This window comes from Eschrichtius robustus, chromosome 3 (genome assembly GCF_028021215.1).
Source record: "Eschrichtius robustus isolate mEscRob2 chromosome 3, mEscRob2.pri, whole genome shotgun sequence".
In the NCBI taxonomy this organism is placed as follows: Eukaryota; Metazoa; Chordata; class Mammalia; order Artiodactyla; family Eschrichtiidae; genus Eschrichtius; species Eschrichtius robustus.
Window position 1 is genome coordinate 144932395 of NC_090826.1, and position 19855 is coordinate 144952249.

Genomic DNA, 19855 nt, shown 5'->3' on the forward strand with positions numbered 1-19855 from the left:
CTGGGTATATGCCCAGTAGTGGGATTGCTGGATCATATGGTAATTCTATTTTTAGTTTTTTAAGGAACCTCCATACTGTCCTCCATAGTGGCTGTATCAATTTACATTCCCACCAACAGTGCAAGAGGGTCCCTTTTTCTCCACACCCTCTCCAGCATTTGTTGTTTGTAGATTTTCTGATGATGCCCATTCTAACTGGTGTGAAGTGATACCTCACTGTAGTTTTGATTTGCATTTCTCTAATAATTAGTGATGTTGAGCAGCTTTTCATGTGCTTCTTGGCCATCTGTATGTCTTCTTTGGAGAAATGTCTATTTAGGTCTTCTGCCCATTTTTGGATTGGGTTGTTTGTTTTTTTAATATTGACTTGCATGAGCTGTTTGTACATTTTACAGATTAATCCTTTGTCCACTGATTCGTTTACAAATAGTTTCTCCCATTCTGAAGGTTCTCTTTACATCTTGTCTATGGCTTCCTTTTCTGTGCAAAAGCTTTGAAGTTTCATTAGGTCCCATTTGTTTATTTTTGTTTTTATTTCCATTACTCTAGGAGGTGGATCAAAAAAGATCTTGCTGTGATTTATGTCAAAGAGTGTTCTTCCTATGTTTTCCTCTAAGAGTTTTATAGTGTCCGGTCTTACATTTAGGTCTCAAATCCATTTTGAGTTTAATTTTGTGGATGGTGTTAGGGAGTGTTCTAATTTCATTCTTTTACATGTAGCTGTCCAGTTTTCCCAGCACCACTTATTGAAGAGGCTGTCTTTTCTCCATTGTATATCCTTGCCTCCTTTGTCATAGATTAGTTGACCATAGGTGTGTGGGTTTACCTCTGGGCTTTCTATCTTGTTCCATTGATTTATGTTTCTGTTTTTGTGCCAGTACCATATTGTCTTCATTACTGTAGCTTTATATTATAGTCTGAAGTCATGGAGTCTGATTCCTCAAGCTCCGTTTTTGGCCCTCAAGACTGCTTTGGCTATTCGGGGTCTTTTGTGTCTCCATACAAATTTTAACATATTTTGTTCTAGCTCTGTAAAAAATGCCATTGGTAATTTGATAGGGATTGCATTGAATCTGTAGATTGCTTTGGGTAATATAGTCATTTTCACAATATTGATTCTTCCAATCCAAGAACATGGTATATCTCTCCATCTGTTGGTATCATCTTTAATTTCTTTCATCAATGTCTTATAGTTTTCTGCATACAGGTCTTTTGTCTCCCTAGGTTTATTCCTAGGTATTGTATTCTTTTTGTTGCAATGGTAAATGGGAGTGTTTCCTTAATTTCTCTTTCAGATTTTTCATCAATAGTGTATAGGAATGCAAGAGATTTCTGTGCAATAATTTAGTATCCTGCAACTTTACCAAATTCATTGATTAGCTCTAGTAGTTTTCTGGTGGCATCTTTAGGGTTCTCTATGTATAGTATCATGTCATCTGCAGACAGTGACAGTTTTACTTCTTCTTTTCCAATATGTATTCCTTTTATTTCTTTTTCTTCTCTCATTGCCATGGCTAGGACTTCCAAAACTATGTTGAATAATAGTGGTGAGAATGGGCAACATTGTCTCATTCCTGATCTTAGAGAAAATGCTTTCAGTTTTTCACCATTGAGAATGATGTTTGCTGTGGCTTTGTCATATATGACCTTTATTATGTTGAGGTAGGTGCCGTCTATGCGCGCTCTGGAGTTTTTATCATAAATTGGTGTTGAATTTTGTCAAAAGCTTTTTCTGCATCTATTGAGATGATCATATGGTTTGTCTGCTTCAATTTGTTAATATGGTGTATCACACTGATTGATTTGCGTATATTGAAGAATCCTTGCATCCCTGGGATAAATCCCACTTGATCATGGTGTATGATCCTTTTCATGTGTTGTTGGATTCTGTTTCCTAGTATTTTGCTGAGGATTTTTGCATCTATATTCATCAGTGATATTGGTCTGTAATTTTCTTTTTTTGTAGTATCTTTGTCTGGTTTTGGTATCAGGGTGATGGTGGCCTCATAGAATGAGTTTGGGAGTGTTCCTTGCTCTGCAAATTTTTGGAAGAGTTTGAGAAGGATGGGTGTTAGGTAGCTCTTCTCTAAATGTTTGATAGAATTCACCTGTGAAGCCATCTGGTCCTGGACTTTTGTTTGTTGGAAGATTTTTAATCACAGTTTCAATTTCATTACTTGTCATTGTTCTGTTCATATTTTCTATTTCTTCCAGGTTCAGTCTTGGAAGGTTATACCTTTCTAAGAATTTGTCCATTTCTTCCAGGTTGTCCTTTTTATTGGCATAGAGTTGCTTGTAGTAGTCTCTTAGGATGCTTTGTATCTCTGCAGTGTCTGTTGTAACTTCTCCTTTTTCATTTCTAATTTTATTGGTTTGATTCCTGTCCCTCTTTTTCTTGATGAGTCTGGCTAATGGTTTATCAATTTTGTTTATCTTTTCAAAGAACCAGCTTTTAGTTTTTTGATCTTTGTTATTGTTTTCTTTGTTTCTATTTCATTTATTTCTGCTCAGATCTTTATGATTTCTTTCCTTCTGCTAACAATGGGTTTTGTTTGTTCTTCTTTCTCTAGTTCCTTTAGGTGTAAGTTTAGAGTGTTTATTTGAGATTTTTCTTGTTTCTTAAGGTAGGATTATGTAGCTATAAACTTCCCTCTTAAAACTGCTTTTGCTGCATCCCATAGGTTTTGGATCATCGTGTTTTCATTGTCACTTGTCTCTAGGTATTTTCTGATTTCCTCTTTGATTTCTTCAGTGATCTCTTGGTTATTTAGTAACGTATTGTTTAGCCTCCATGTGTTTGTGTTTTTTACGTTTTTTTCCTTGTAATTGATTTCTAGCGTTGTGGTCAGAAAAGATGTTTCATATGATTTCAATTTTCTTAAATTTACTGAAGCTTGGTTTATGACCCAAGATGTGATCTATCCTGGAGAATGTTCCATGTGCACTTGAGAAGAAAGTGTAATCTGCTGTTTTTGGATGGAATGTCTTATAAATATCAATTAAATCTATCTGGTCTATTGTGTCATTTAAAGCTTCTGTTTCCTTATTTATTTTCATTTTGGATGATCTGTCCATTGGTATAAGTGAGGTGTTAAAGTCCCCCACTATTATTGTGTTACTGTCGATTTCCTCTGTTATAGCTGTGAGCAGTTGCCTTATGTATTGAGGTGCTCCTATGTTGGGTGTATATATATTTATAATTGTTATACGTTCTTCTTGGATTGATCCCTTGATCATTATGTAGTGTCCTTCCTTGTCTCTTGTAACATTCTTTATTTTAAAGTCTATTTTATCTGATATGAGTATTGCTACTCCAGCTTTCTTTTGATTTCCATTTGCGTGGAATATCGTTTTCCATCCCCTCACTTTCAGTCTGATTGTGTTCCTAAGTCTGAAGTGGGTCTTCTGTAGACAGCATATATATGCATCTTGTTTTTGCATCCATTCAGCGAGCCTGTGTCTTTTGGTTGGAGCATTTAATCCATTCACATTTAAGGTAATTATCAATATGTATGTTCCTATGACCATTTTCTTAATTGTTTTGGGTTTGTTTTTGTAGGTCCTTTTCTTCTCTTGTGTTTCCCGCTTAGAAAAGTTCCTTTAGCATGTGTTGTTGAGCTGGTTTCGTGGTGCTGAATTCTCTTAGCTTTTGCTTGTCTGTAAAGCTTTTGATTTCTCCATCGAATCTGAATGAGATCCTTGCCGGGTAGAGTAATCTTGGTTGTAGGTTCTTCCCTTTCATCACTTTAATTATATCAGGCCACTCCCTTCTGGCTTGTAGAGTTTCTGCTGAGAAATCAGCTGTTAACCTTATGGGAGTTCCCTTGTATGCTGTTTGTTGTTTTCCCTTGTTGCTTTTAATAATTTTTCTTTGTCTTTAATTCTTGTCAATTTGATTACTATGTGTCTCAGAGTGTTTCTCCTTGGGTTTATCCTGTATGGGACTCTCTGTGCTTCCTGGACTTGGGTGGCTATTTCCTTTCCCATGTTAGGGAAACTTTCGACTATAATGTCTTCAAATATTTTCTCTGGTCCTTTCTCTCTCTCTTTTCCTTCTGGGACCCCTACAATGCATATGTTGTTGCGTTTAATGTTGTCACAAAGGTCTCTTAGGCTGTCTTCATTTCTTTTCATTCTTTTTTCTTTATTCTGTTCCACAGCAGTGAATTCCACCATTCTGTCTTCCAGGTCACTTATCCGTTCTTCTGACTCAGTTATTCTGCTATTGATTCCTTCTAGTGTAGTTTTCATTTCAGTTATTGTGTTGTTCATCTCTGTTTGTTTGTTCTTTAATTCTTCTAGGTCTTTGTTAAACACTTCTTGCATCTTCTTGATCTTTGCCTCCATTCTTATTCCGAGATCCTGGATCATCTTCACTATCAGTATTCTGAATTCTTTTTCTGGAAGGTTGCCTATCTCCACTTTATTTAGTTTTGTTTCTGGGGTTTTATCTTGTTCCTTTATCTGGTACATAGCCCTCTGCCTTTTCATCTTGTCTATCTTTCTGTGAATGTGGTTTTTGTTCCACAGGCTGCAGGATTGTAGTTCTTCTTGCTTCTGGTGGATGAGGCTATCTAAGAGGCTTATGCAAATTTCCTGATGGGAGGGACTGGTGGTGGGTAGAGCTGACTGTTGCTCTGGTGGGCAGAGCTCAGTAAAAGTTTAATCTGCTTGACTGCTGATGGGTGGGGCTGGGTTCCCTTTCTGTTGGTTGTTTGGCCCGAGGCAACCCAACGCTGGAGCCTACCTGGGCTCTTTGGTGGGGCTAATGGCAGCCTCTGGGAGGACTCACGCCAAGGAGTACTTCCCAGAACTTCTGCTGCCAGTGTCCTTGTCCCCACGGTGAGCCACAGCCACCCCCCGCCTCTGCAGGATACCCCCCAACACTAGCAGGTAGGTCTGGTTCAGTCTCCCCTGTGGTCACTGCTCCTTCCCCTGGGTCCCGATGTGCACACTACTTTGTGTGTGCCCTCCAAGAGTGGAGTCTCTGTTTCCCCCAGTTCTGTTGAAGTCCTGCAATCAAATCCCAGTAGCCTTCAAAGTCTGATTCTCTAGGAATTCCTCCTCTTGTTGCTGGACCCCCAGGTTGGGAATCCTGACGTGGAGCTCAGAACCTTCACTCCAGTGGGTGGACTTCTGTGGTATAAGTGTTCTCCAGTCTGTGAGTCACCCACCCAGCAGTTACGGGATTTGATTTTACTGTGATTGCACCCCTCCTACCCACTCATTGTGGCTTCTCCTTTGTCTTTGGATGTGGGGTATCTTTTTTGGTGAGTTCCAGTGTCTTCCTGTTGATGATTGTCCAGCAGCTAGTTGTGATTCTGGTGTTCTCACAAGAGGGAGTGATAGCACATCCTTTTACTCCGCCATCTCGGTTCCAATCTCCCTTTCTAACTTCTTTTTTTTTTTTTTAACATCTTTATTGAAGTATAATTGCCTTACAATGGTGTGTTAGCTTCTGCTTTATAACAAAGTGAATCAGTTATACATATACAATATGTTCCCATTTCTCTTCCCTCTTGCATCTCCCTCCCTCCCACCCTCCCCATCCCACCCCTCTAGGTGGTCACAAAGCACCGAGCTGATCTCCCTGTGCTATGCGGCTGCTTCCCACTAGTTATCTATTTTACATTTGGTAGTGTATATATGTCCATGACACTCTCTTACCCTGTCACATCTCACCCCACCCCCTCCCCATATCCTCAAGTCCATTCTCTAGTAGGTCTGTGTCTTTATTCCCGTCTTGCCACTAGGTTCTTCATGGCCTTTTTTTTTTTTTTTTTTTTTTCCCCCTTAGATTCCGTATATATGTGTTAGCATACTGTATTTGTTTTTCTCTTTCTGACTTACTTCACTCTGTATGACAGACTCTAACTCCATCCACCTCATTACAAATACCTCCATTTCATTTCTTTTTATGGCTGAGTAATATTCCATTGTATATATGTGCCACATCTTCTTTATCCATTCATCTGTCGATGGACATTTAGGTTGCTTCCATGTCCTGGCTATTGTAAATAGAGCTGCAATGAACATTTTGGTACATGACTCTTTTTGACCTATGGTTTTCTCAGGGTATATGCCCAGTATTGGGATTGCTGGGTCGTATGGTAGTTCTATTTTTAGTTTTTTAAGGAACCTCCATACTGTTCTCCATAGTGGCTGTATCAATTTACATTCCCACCAACAGTGCAAGAGTGTTCCCTTTCCTCCACACCCTCTCCAGCATTTATTGTTTCTAGATTTTTCGATGATGGCCATTCTGACCGGTGTGAGATGATATCTCGTTGTAGTTTTGATTTGCATTTCTCTAATGATTAATGATGTTGAGCATTCTTTCATGTGTCTGTAGGCCATCGGTATATCTTCTTTGGAGAAATGTCTATTTAGGTCTTCTGCCCATTTTTGGATTGGGTTGTTTGTTTTTTTGTTATTGAGCTGCATGAGCTGCTTGTAAATCTTGGAGATTAATCCTTTGTCAGTTGCTTCATTTGCAAATATTTTCTCCCATTCTGAGGGTTGTCTTTTGGTCTTGTTTATGGTTTCCTTTGCTGTGCAAAAGCTTTTACGTTTCATTAGGTCCCATTTGTTTATTTGTGTTCTTATTTCCATTTCTCTGGGAGCTGGGTCAAAAAGAATCTTGCTGTGATGTATGTCGTAGAGTGTTCTGCCTATGTTTTCCTCTAAGAGTTTGATAGTGTCTGCCCTTACACTTAGGTCTTTAATCCATTTTGAGTTTATTTTTGTGCATGGTGTCAGGGAGTGTTCTAATTTCATACTTTTACATGTACCTGTCCAATTTTCCCAGCACCACTTATTGAAGAGGCTGTCTTTTCTCCACTGTATATGCTTGCCTCCTTTATCAAAGATAAGGTGACCATATGTGTGTGGGTTTATCTCTGGGCTTTCTATCCTGTTCCATTGATCTATATTTCTGTTTTTGTGCCAGTACCAAACTGTCTTGATTACTGAAGCTTTGTAATATAGTCTGAAGTCAGGGAGCCTGATTCCCCCAGCTCCATTTTTCGTTCTCAAGATTGCTTTGGCTATTCGGGGTCTTTTGTGTTTCCATACAAATTGTGAAATTTTTTGTTCTAGTTCTGTGAAAAATGCCAGTGGTAGTTTGATAGGGATTGCATTGAATCTGTAGATTGCTTTGGGTGGTAGAGTCATTTTCACAATGTTGATTCTTCCAATCCAGGAACATGGTATATCTCTCCATCTATTTGTATCATCTTTAATTTCTTTCATCAGTGTCTTATAATTTTCTGCATACAGGTCTTTTGTCTCCTTAGGCAGGTTTATTCCTAGATATTTTATTCTTTTTGTTGCAATGGTAAATGGGAGTGTTTTCTTAATTTCACTTTCAGATTTTTCGTCATTAGTGTATAGAAATGCAAGAGATTTCTGTGCATTTATTTTGTATCCTGCTACTTTACCAAATTCATTGATTAGCTCTAGGAGTTTTCTGGTAGCATCTTTAGGATTCTCTATGTATAGTATCATGTCATCTGCAAACAGTGACAGCTTTACTTCTTCTTTTCCAATTTGGATTCCTTTTATTTCTTTTTCTCTCTGATTGCTGTGGCTAACACTTCCAAAACTATGTTGAATAATAGTGGTGAGAGTGGGCAACCTTGTCTTGTTCCTGATCTTAGTGGAAATGGTTTCAGTTTTTCACCATTGAGGACAATGTTGGCTGTGGGTTTGTCATATATGGCCTTTATTATGTTGAGGAAAGTTCCCTCTATGCCTACTTTCTGCAGGGCTTTTATCATAAATGGGTGTTGAATTTTGTCGAAAGCTTTCTCTGCATCTATTGAGATGATCATATGGTTTTTCTCCTTCAATTTGTTAATATGGTGTATCACGTTGATTGATTTGCGTATATTGAAGAATCCTTGCATTCCTGGGATAAACCCCACTTGATCATGGTGTATGATCCTTTTAATGTGCTGTTGGATTCTGTTTGCTAGTATTTTGTTGAGGATTTTTGCATCTATGTTCATCAGTGATATTGGCCTGTAGTGTTCTTTCTTTGTGACGTCTTTGTCTGGTTTTGGTATCAGGGTGATGGTGGCCTCGTAGAATGAGTTGGGGAGTGTTCCTCCCTCTGCAGTATTTTGGAAGAGTTTGAGAATGATAGGTGTTAGCTCGTCTCTAAATGTTTGATAGAATTCACCTGTGAAGCCATCTGGTCCTGGGCTTTTGTTTGTTGGAAGGTTTTTAATCACAGTTTCAATTTCAGTGCTTGTGATTGGTCTGTTCATTTTCTATTTCTTCCTGGTTCAGTCTCGGCAGTTTGTGCATTTCTAAGAATCTGTCCATTTCTTCCAGGTTGTCCATTTTATTGGCATAGAGTTGCTTGTAGTAATCTCTCATGATCTTTTGTATTTCTGCAGTGTCAGTGGTAACTTCTCCTTTTTCATTTCTAATTCTATTGATCTGAGTCTTCTCCCTTTTTCTCTTGATGAGTCTGGCTAATGGTTTATCAATTTTGTTTATCTTCTCAAAGAACCAGCTTTTAGTTTCATTGATTTTTGCTATTGTTTCCTTCATTTCTTTTTCATTTATTTCTGACCTGATCTTTATAATTTCTTTCCTTCTGCTGGCTTTGGGGTTTTTTTGTTCTTCTTTCTCTAATTGCTTCAGGTGCAAGGTTAGGTTGTTTATTCGAGATGTTTCCTGTTTCTTGAGGTAGGCTTGTATTGCTATAAACTTCCCTCTTAGCACTGCTTTTGCTGCGTCCCATAGGTTTTGGGTCGTCGTATCTCCATTGTCATTTGTTTCTAGGTATTTTTTGATTTCCCCTTTGATTTCTTCAGTTATCACTTCGTTATTAAGTAGTGTATTGTGTAGCCTCCATGTGTTTGTATTTTTTACAGATCTTTTCCTGTAATTGATCTCTAGTCTCATAGCGTTGTGGTCGGAAAAGATACTTGATACGATTTCAATTTTCTTAAATTTACCAAGGCTTGATTTATGACCCAAGATATGATCTATCCTTTAGAATGTTCCATGAGCACTTGAGAAAAATGTGTATTCTGTTGTTTTTGGGTAGAATGCCCTATAAATATCAATTAAGTCCATCTTGTTTAATGTATCATTTAAAGCTTGTGTTTCCTTATTTATTTTCATTTTGGATGATCTGTCCATTGGTGAAAGTGGGGTGTTAAAGTCCCCTAGTATGATTGTGTTGCTGTCGATTTCCCCTTTTATGGCTGTTAGTATTTGCCTTATGTATTGAGGTGCTCCTATGTTGGGTGCATAAATATTTACAATTGTTATAGCTTCCTCTTGGATCGATCCCTTGATCATTATATAGTGTCCTTCTTTGTCTCTTGTAATGGTCTTTATTTTAAAGTCTCTTTTGTCTGATATGAGAATTGCTACTCCAGCTTTCTTTTGATTTCCATTTGCATGGAATATCTTTTTCCATCCCCTCACTTTCAGTCTGTATGTGTCTCTAGGTCTGAAGTGGGTCTCTTGTAGACAGCATATATATGGGTCTTGTTTTTGTATCCATTCAGCCAGCCTGTGTCTTTTGGTGGGAGCATTTAATCCATTTACATTCAAGGTAATTATCGATATGTATGTTCCTGTTCCCATTTTCTTAAATGTTTTGGGTTTGTTATTGTAGGTGTTTTCCTTCTCTTGTGTTTCTTGCCTAGAGAAGTTCCTTTAGCATTTGTTGTAAAGCTGGTTTGGTGGTGCTGAACTCTCTCAGCTTTTGCTTGTCTGTAAAGGTTTTAATTTCTCCATCGAATCTGAATGAGATCCTTGCTGGGTAGAGTAACCTTGGTTGTAGGTTTTTCTCCTTCATCACTTTAAGTATATCCTGCCACTCCCTTCTGGCTTGCAGAGTTCCTGCTGAAAGATCAGCTGTTAACCTTATGGGGATTCCCTTGTGTGTTATTTGTTGTTTTTCCCTTGCTGCTTTTAATATGTTTTCCTTATATTTAATTTTTGACAGTTTGATGAATATGTGTCTTGGCGTGTTTCTCCTTGGGTTTATCCTGTATGGGACTCTCTGTGCTTCCAGGACTTGATTAACTATTTCCTTTCCCATATTAGGGAAGTTTTCAACTATAATCTCTTCAAATATTTTCTCAGTCCCTTTCTTTTTCTCTTCTTCTTCTGGGACCCCTATAATTCGAATGTTGGTGCGTTTAATGTTGTCCCAGAGGTCTCTGAGACTGTCCTCAGTTCTTTTCATTCTTTTTTCTTTATCCTGCTCTGTAGTAGTTATTTCCACCATTTTATCTTCCAGGTCACTTATCCTTTCTTCTGCCTCAGTTATTCTGCTATTGATCCCATCTAGAGTATTTTTAATTTCATTTATTGTGTTTTTCATCATTGCTTGGTTCCTCTTTAGTTCTTCTACGTCCTTGTTAAATGTTTCTTGCGTTTTGTCTATTCTATTTCCAAGATTTTGGATCATCCTTACTATCATTATTCTGAATTCTTTTTCAGGTAGACTACCTATTTCCTCTTCATTTGTTAAGTCTGGTGTGCTTTGACCCTGCTCCTTCATCTGCTGTGTGTTTTTCTGTCGTCTCATTTTGCTTATCTTACTGTGTTTGGGGTCTCCTTTTCACAGACTGCGGGTTTGTAGTTCCCGTTGTTTTTGGTATCTGTCCCCAGTGGCTAAGGTTGGTTCAGTGGGTTGTGTAGGCTTCCTGGTGTAGGGAACTAGTGCCTGAGCTCTGGTGGATGAGGCTGGATCTTGTCTTTCTGGTGGGCACATCCATGTCTGGTGGTGTATTTTGGGGTGTCTGTGGCCTTATTATGATTTTAGGCAGCCTCTCTGCTAATGGATGGGGCTGTGTTCCTGTCTTGCTAGTTGTTTGGCATAGGGTGTTCAGCACTGTAGCTTGCTGGTCATTGAGTGATGCTGGGTCTTGATGTTGAGATGGAGATCTCTGAGAGATTTTTGCCGTTTGGTATTACGTGGAGCTGGGAGGTCTCTTGTGGACCAGTGTCCTGAAGTTGGCTCTCCCACCTCAGAGGCACGGCCCTGATGCCTGGCTGGAGCACCAAGAGCCTTTCGTCCACACGGCTCAGAGTAAAAGGGAGAAAAAATAGAAAGAAAGAAAGAAAGAGGCTATAATATAGTGAAGTAAAATAAAGCTATTGTAAAGCAAAGCTATACAGACAAAATCTCACCCAGAAGCATATACATATACACTCACAAAAAAAAAGGAACAGGGGAAAAATTAATATATCCTGCTCCCAAAGTCCACCTCCTGAATTTGGGATGATTTGTTGTCTATTCAGGTATTCAACAGATGCAGGCACATCAAGTTGTTTGTGGAGTTTTAATCCGCTGCTTCTGAGGCTGCTGGGAGAGATTTCCCCTTCTCTTCCCTGTTCGCACAGCTCCTGGGGTTCAGCTTTGGATTTGGACCCGCCTCTGCGTGTAGGTCGCCTGAGGGCGTCTATTCCCCGCCCAGACAGAACGGGGTTAAAGGAGCCGCTGCTTCGGGGGCGCTGGCTCACTCAGGCCGCGGGGAGGGAGGGGTACGGAGGAGGCGGGGCGAGCCTGCGGCAGCAGAGGCCGGCGTGACGTTGCACCAGCCTGAGGCGCGCAGTGCGTTCTCCCGGGGAAGTTGTCCGGGGATCATGGGACCCTGGCAGTGGCGGGCTGCACCGGCTCCCGGGAGGGGCGGTGTGGAGAGTGACCTGTGCTCACACACAGGCTTTTTGGAGGCGGCAGCAGCAGCCCCAGCGTCTCACGCCCGTCTCTGGGGTCCGCGCTGATCGCCGCGGCTCGGCTCGCGCCCTTCTCTGGAGTTCGTTTAGGCGGCGCTCCGAATCCCCTCTCCTTGCGCCCAGCGAAACAAAGAGGCAAGAAAAAGTCTCCTGCCTCTTCGGCAGCTGCAGACCTTCTCCCGGTCTCCCTCCCAGCCAGCCGCGGTGCGCCAACCCCCCCAGGCTGTGTTCACGCCGCCAGCCCCAGTCCTCTCCCTGCGATCCGACCGAAGCTGAGCCTCAGCTCCCAGCCCCGCCTGCCCCGGCGGGGGAGCAGACAAGCCTCTCGGGCTGGTGAGCGCTGCTCGGCGCCGAGCCTCTGTGCGGGAGTCTCTCCGTTTTTTCCTCTGAGCCCCTGTTGCTGTGGGATCCGCGCTGTTAGCTGCGGCTCGCGCCCGTCTCTGAAGTTCGTTTAGGCGGCGCTCTGAATCCCCTCTCCTCGCGCACCAGGAAACAAAGAGGGAAGAAAAAGTCTCTTGCCTCTTCGGCAGCTGCAGACTTTTTCCCGGGCTCCCTCCCGGCTAGCTGTGGCGCACTAACCCCTTCAGGCTGTGTTCACGCCGCCAGCCCCAGTCCTCTCCCTGCGATCCGACCGAAGCCCGAGCCTCAGCTCCCAGCCCCGCCCGCCCCGGCGGGGGAGCAGAGAAGCCTCTCGGGCTGGAGAGTGCTGGTCGGCACCGCTCCTCCGTGCGGGAACCTCTTCGCTTTGCCCTCCGCACCCCTGTGGCTGCGCTCTCCTCCGTGGCTCCGAAGCTTCCCCCCTCTGCCACCCGCAGTCTCTGCCCGCGAAGGGGCTTCCTAGTGCGTGGAAATCTTTCCTCCTTCACAGGTCCCTCCCACTGGTGCAGGTGCCATCCCTATTCTTTTGTCTCTGTTATTTCTTTTTTCTTTTGCCCTACCCAAGTACGGGGGGAGTTTCTTGCCTTTTTGGAGGTCGGACGTTTTCTGCCAGCGTTCAGTGGGTGTTCTGTAGGAGCAGTTCCACGTGTAGATGTATTTCTACTGTATCTGTGGGAAGGAAGGTGATCTCCGCGTCTTACTCTTCCGCCATCTTCTCTCCTCCGGCCCCCTTTCTAACTTCTTAATGGTGCCTTATCTAATCCATGTGCTGTGTCCTGGGCTGGATTGTAATACCATGCATCATGTATGTGATCCATGCAAAAATGAAATGGAAGCAAATGCTATACATTACAGGTTTCATCTTCTAATTACATAACCATTTTTTTTAACATTTCCCCTATTATATTACCAATTTTTTTCACAAAATCATAATGTATATGTATATATATATACTTATATATAATGTATAAATATATAATTTTTCTTTTTCCAGGAGGAGGAAGTGGTTGGTATGGCTACCAGCTATGTGAAGTAATATTTTGTTTTTTATTTTTATCAAAACGTTTTAAAATAAAGTACACTTACATAACTTGATTGATTTAAACACTGTAACCTTACACCATGATTATATAATCATCTATATTAGTTTATGATATCCTTAAAATCTGAAGGTATAATTTTTACGTAAAGTCGGAAGAAATCACTTTCTCAATCTGCATTACCTTTGTCCTTTTATCAAGATGTAAATGAGTGTAGACAGAATGTATGCAGACCAGATCAGCACTGCAAGAACACCCGCGGTGGCTATAAATGCATTGATCTTTGTCCAAACGGAATGACCAAGGCAGAAAACGGAACCTGCATTGGTGAGTGTCTGGCTATCTCAGTGACTGAGATTCATTTACCATCAACAAGCCAAATAAGGCATCCATTCTTAAAACTAATGATTAGAATAAATTTAATCTAACAAGGAAATATCTTTTTCTATAGGTTTTTACTCCCAACTTCTAGTATTGTTGAGCTCTGGGGTCCCAGGGTCATGGCTGTACCAGGAAATGAAAGCTCACCAGGGAGACATAGCCCATTTTGAGCTCCCATCAGTTACACAATTGGTTTATATAGTTTATCCACATACATTAATATTATGTCATATAATTTCTAATATGAAATTTAGCATATATACTAAGAATTTCATTGGAAGGGTTAAGAAAAAAATTATGTTTGTAGAGATTTATTAAAAGTTCAAAATATAATTATTTTAAAACTAAATATTCTTTAAATGTCAAATCAATTACCAGGCAATAAAGTAAATTATATTTCTCCCTAAGTTTGTTCTTTGTGTGCCTATTCTGTACCAGTCTGCCATAGTTAGCAGAACTATGAACTGCACAATGTACAAAACTGAAACTGATAGCATTCCTGCTCTCATGTACTTACAATCAACTGGGATAGATGGGCCAACTCCACTCCCCTCACCAAAAGAAAAAAAAAAAAAACTATTATTCAAGTTGGGATGAAATATCATAAAAGAGGTACAAATAAAATTGTACCAGAGTACTCGAACGAATGATCATATCTAATAGGAGTGACTATCAGCAGTGTCATAGAAGTGATCACATTTAAATATAGTCTTGAATGGAATGTTAATAGATGGAGGTGGTAGAAAAAGGAAAGATAAATAGCCCTGTATGAGGGGGAAAGAGCTGGATTTAGAGAAAACATGTTAAAATTCATCCTCCCTTCTTGACAGCTATCTGACCTTGAACAAGTCTTAAGATGACACAGAAATTTGAGTTTAAGTTTCTCATTTTAAAAAATGGGACATTTTAAGAATTTCATACTGAAGTATTTATTAATAAAGTTACAATCTGTCTTGGATTTGTTTCAAAATAATATAAGAGTGAGGGGAGGGTGTAGATATAAATGAGGGAGTATTGACCACTTGTTGATACTAGTTGAGGTAAATGGAAATTTAGTATAATTAAAAAAAATAGTAAGGGGGGGTGGACTATCAGATTTCAAAGACTCCTCAGCAATATGGATATAGGTAAATATTTTTCTTAATTCCTAAGAATAGTAGCCAACTCACAGCATCATATGCAGTTATGTGTAACTAAGTATTTTTAAGAATATTGATTCTGTAATTATGTATAAGATTAATTAGAAATGAGAGAAGCTGAAATATCAGAAGATGTTTAAGAAGCTACAGCAAAAATATAGCTAAATGAGGAAATGGAAAGTGGGGATATATGGGTTTGTTTGAAGGAAGTAGAATTACCCAATCTTGGAAACAGAATAGGTTTAAAGATAACTCTGAGGTTCACAGCCAGGTTGACTGGGGATAAAAGAATACTGTTATTATAAATCAGGGAGTAGTGATAAGATACTGGAGACATGCTGAGTTTGAAGTACTAGTAAAACTTGGCATTGGAGATGAGCAGCCAACAGCTAGAAATTTGGGACTGTGGATAAGTAGCAATGTGGAAATGTTGCTGTTAAGTCCACATCAGCAAGCTCACTAGAGTCACTAATATAAATAGGATGGCCAAAAAAGGAGGGATATAGTGAAGGGGGGAAAGCTGAGAAGAAAACTCTTCCCGTAGTAGGGAGCAAGAAGAGGAAAAGGGGCCCGTTAACAAGTGGCAGAGCTGGGACTTGAACCCAGGTTTTCTGACTCCAGGTCTCAACCACGTGGTGAGAAATGCAACGTTCTAAGCAATTAAAATGTTCATTTTAAATATAGTGACTTGCCGCATGGCACAGGGAGATCAGCTCAGTGCTTTGTGACCACCTGGAGGGGTGAGATAGGGAGGGTGGGAGGGAGATGCAAGAGGGAGGGGATATGGGGATATATGTATATGTATAGCTGATTCACTTTGTTATAAAGCAGAAACTAACACAACATTGTAAAGCAATTATACTCCAATAAAGATGTTAAACAATAAATAAATAAATAAATATAATGACTTTAGGTTTTGAAATAGGAAATGTTATTGCTTTTTATTGCCTTCCATGTCTCTAGATATTGATGAGTGTAGAGATGGGACCCATCAGTGCAGATATAACCAGATATGTGAGAATATGAGAGGCAGCTATCGTTGTGTATGTCCAAGAGGTTACCGGTCTCAAGGAATTGGAAGACCCTGTATGGGTAAGTTAACAGGAACTCTTATTGAGTAATAAAGGCTGGGTAACTATTTTACCAGCTTGGTTAGGACCACTCTATCCTCAAATACTTTCTTGCTACAATTAGATTTGTAAGTTGGCTTAAGTAGTCCATTACATAAGTTGAATTACTTCTTAGAGACTTCATATTGAACTCAATTTACACTGACTTTCAAGTGATAATAATAACTACTTACGGAGTGCTTACTATGCACTATACGTATCAAAGTGAGGCTGTGGTATAATTACCACGACAACTTAATTATGAAGATTAGCTCATTGATTATCTCTCTATGCATGTGATGTAAATGTTTGCATAGATACATTTTATTTGAATATGAAGTATATCTGTATGTACTATGAAGGTTTAGTTATGAAGGATTAAAATGTGAACACACAATTTAAGTGAATTGATAATTATTACTTTATCTATCATGTTTTGTGCATACTATATGCCATTCCCTGTGCTAAGAATCTCATTTAATTCTCCCAATTGCCTATTTGTTTCCATCTTAGTTATAGTTGAATGTAAAGTAAGGCAGGTAACGATAGTAGAAGATGTCTATAAGAAGGTAACCATATGCTTTTTTTTAATTAATACATTTACAATCAAGAAACTGACCTATAAAATTATATTTCACCTTAGAATATTTACATTTACATGCAGAAAAAAAATTGTGTGAGCTTTTAAATACTGGCCTTTGGTTTGCATGCTATTATATCAATACTTTTAAAATTGGATGCCTTGGTTGTCTATTTAATTCTTTATAGCAAATTCTTCCATAAAGACTTAGCTCTGTCTTTATGTAGTCCCTAGCATAGTACTTTGCGCATAGAAAATGTTTAATGTAGTATCATTATTATGAATGCTTTTAAAATAAATACTTTTTAATAGCAGGAATATATATCATTTTAGTCTTCTATTTAGATATTGTAATTTGTATATAATTTAACATTTTGATCAGTCATTACAGTGACCTAGCAGAATGAAATGTGTTTATTTGTTCACTAATTTGACTTGAAGCTGAATGTCAGAAATTGGGCTGGGGGATAAGTCAGTGAAGAAGGTAGGGCCATTGCCTTAAAGAGATTTAAAATGTTAATTTTAACTTTTGCCTACTAAAATAATTTTTAAAGCACAATTTACTACTTTTATTCTACTTATTCATATTGTTTTCTTTCATGCCACTGTGGTAATGAATTAAAGAATTTGGTTTTGATCTCTGGTCTTTATTCACTTTTTCAATTTACAAGAAGAGTTAGGAGTACGTGCTCTGTGTTGACGTAGGAATAGAAAGAAAAATAACTTTAATTTTTGAACTTTGAGTTTATCTCAGGAAGAATGATTCTGTATCTTCATTTCCTTCTTTTTAATTTTTTTAAGAAAATGTGCTTGACCTGATTATTCATTAATAATTATTGATGCAAAAGAAACAAAGGAAAATAAAACTATTTGTAGGTGTACATTGTACATTCTTGCATCTGAAACTTGTAATTATATAAAAGATTAGAAGCACTAGTGATCAATATTGTAATTAAATGCAAACTAGAGATCTGACTGCATTCTTCACTCCACCAACAAAATTAAGATCTATATGTTAGCTTTGAACTCTAGTTTTTCTGGATTCAAGACCACATTTTCCATTATGACCCTATATGATTCTACTGTACATGTGAAACAATCTTCAGGGAGAGTCATAGAATCTATATATTCATAGCTGAATGAAGAAAGCTTTTTCAAAAGTTCACAACAGCTGAGAAATTACTGTATTCCCTGCTTTGGAGGGTAACATAATGTCTTCAGTTTGTTTCACAGACTGATTCTTTATTCCTGTGTTTCTGTGTGTATATGTGTGTATGTTTTTTTTTCTCTTTTTTATGTATCATGGCACACGAGCAGACATTAATGAATGTGAACAAGTGCCTAAGCCTTGTGCATATCAGTGCTCCAACACCCCCGGCAGCTTCAAGTGTATCTGTCCACCAGGACAACATTTATTAGGGGACGGGAAATCTTGCGCTGGATTGGAGAGGCTGCCAAATTATGGCACTCAGTACAATAGCTATAACCTTGCACGGTTCTCCCCCGTGAGAAACAACTATCAACCTCAACAGCATTACAGACAGTACTCACATCTCTACAGCTCCTACTCAGAGTATAGGAACAGCAGAACGTCTCTCTCCAAGACTAGAAGGACTATTAGGAAAACTTGCCCTGCAGGCTCTGAGACGAGCCATGACACATGTGTAGGTAAATGTCAGCCATATTCCATTTCCTTTCTGTGGGCTCACTTCATGGACCAGAGTCTAAGCATATATACAGCACCTGTGAGAGTTTGGGTGTAGTGAACTACAGCTGATCTCAAATCTGGGATGACCCAAGTTTCAAGACGTTTACTCTGGCACCTAAAACTATTACCAGTTTTATCAAATGATGTATTTACATGTGTACATTCTGATAATGTATTGTTTTGTATTGTCAGTTTCTCTTTTTTGATCACCCCTGAAAGTGTTACTAAATTTAATGCTATATAGAAATAAAATTCAGTGGCATCCAGAATATGGTTTTTAAAAAAAGAATATGCATCTTGCCACCATAATATAATACTATCAGATTATGGCTTTATGTGATGGGTGCCAAAGCAGTGGGTTAAAAGTGAAACTCTCAGCTACTGTGTCGACTGCTTGTTCTGTCTGCAACCAGCACTGCCCTGACTGTTGTTACACACTCCCCATGGAACCTCTCAGTTCAATTATTTTGTATATATGTAAGTCACTGAAAAGATAATGTAAGCCAGGACAAAACTAATTTGTTTCCATTGTTCTAACATATGTGCTTTCAGTATCTTTACCTAAACTCAAGTCTGTAATTTAACTTGTTTGCAAAAGTGAAGTGTAATTTGCAACTCAAAAATTGAGACCTTGTCTTCAGTTAAGTTGCAAGCAATTCCATCTGTCATTCATTTAATTCAATTTACTGTGAGTATCCACAGTTTGCATGTCACTGAGCTATGCACCAAGGGGAATTAGCAAACACAAATTAGCCCCACAGTTTGTCAGAAGAAATGAGAAAGCAAAGAAGAAAGGGAGGAGGGAGGCAAGAGGGGAGGGAAGAAAGAAATTCTGTTTAAATTTGAAGACCCCTATGCTAACCTCATGTTCTTGAATTTTTCTTAAGCATTCCACACGTTGCTTATTCTCTCCCAGATATGCTCTCTGTTAAGCATTTTTTAGATATTTAAAAGAAATATCTTCTGACTTCAGTTTTTGTCATTTCTTTTTCTACCCTTCTCCAAGCCCTGTTCCGGCATCGTTATCTTCTTAGACATGCTTCCTTAGTCACTCTTAGGCGGACTCAGCTTCTCACATTATCTCCACTCAGCTGGGCCTTCAGACCCTCTGGATCCTTACTCTTTAACCTTTATTCTCTAGGCCCAGGTGTTCCCAGAACTTTTCTGTCTGGCTGTCTTGAAGTACCTAAAGCGTAATATGATGCACATGGACTCTCCTCCCTGTGATCAGCTTCCTAGAACTGTGGACAGTGCTAGTTTCTTTTACTCCTTGAACTTGAAACATTCTTGGGTTCATTAACAACTCTGAACATTTTGCCCCATATGGTCAAACACTACTTAATTACTAAACCTGTGGACTCCACTGTCCTTGGGAGTATGTCAAACATTGCTCTCAGCCTGCTCCAAACCATTCTTACTGGTTTTTTTCCACTGGTAGTTTTGGTAATTTTTCATGCCCACAATTTTTACCTCTTTGTTAGTGAAACTTTTCACTATTTTATTGACAGAATTAACATCTGACATTTTGTCTTTCAGTGTTTCTTCTGAATAGTCATTCCCACTGAAGGGTTTTCATATCCTATTAACATTCCATTCTCTGCCTTCATCTTAGACAACCCTTCTACCTTTACTCTCCTGCTCCAAAAATCCTTGTTTATGCTCTGATAAATGAGTAAAACGGTATTTCCCACACCATCTAGTCGATTTCTTCTAGATCATCTGAAGGTCCAAGTCATTTGAAGAAAGAGTCCCTGATTAATAACCAGTTCTCCATTTCTTTATCACAATCTGTGCCCTGTAGTTTCATC

The 19855-nt window shown here is 39.2% G+C and overlaps 1 protein-coding gene across 4 annotated transcripts in view; it reads left to right on the forward strand.

The window, feature by feature from the left end:
- Positions 1-19855, forward strand: part of HMCN1 (hemicentin 1) — a 529724-nt gene that overhangs the window by 486268 nt on the left and 23601 nt on the right. For 3 of the 4 annotated variants that reach the window (XM_068541417.1, XM_068541418.1, XM_068541419.1), the window contains 3 exons: positions 13332-13457; positions 15614-15742; positions 17657-18007. In XM_068541417.1, the coding sequence (XP_068397518.1) occupies positions 13332-13457; positions 15614-15742; positions 17657-18007 (606 nt within the window). The remainder of the gene's footprint in view (positions 1-13331; positions 13458-15613; positions 15743-17656; positions 18008-19855) is intronic. The other variant, XM_068541420.1, reaches the window with a different exon arrangement.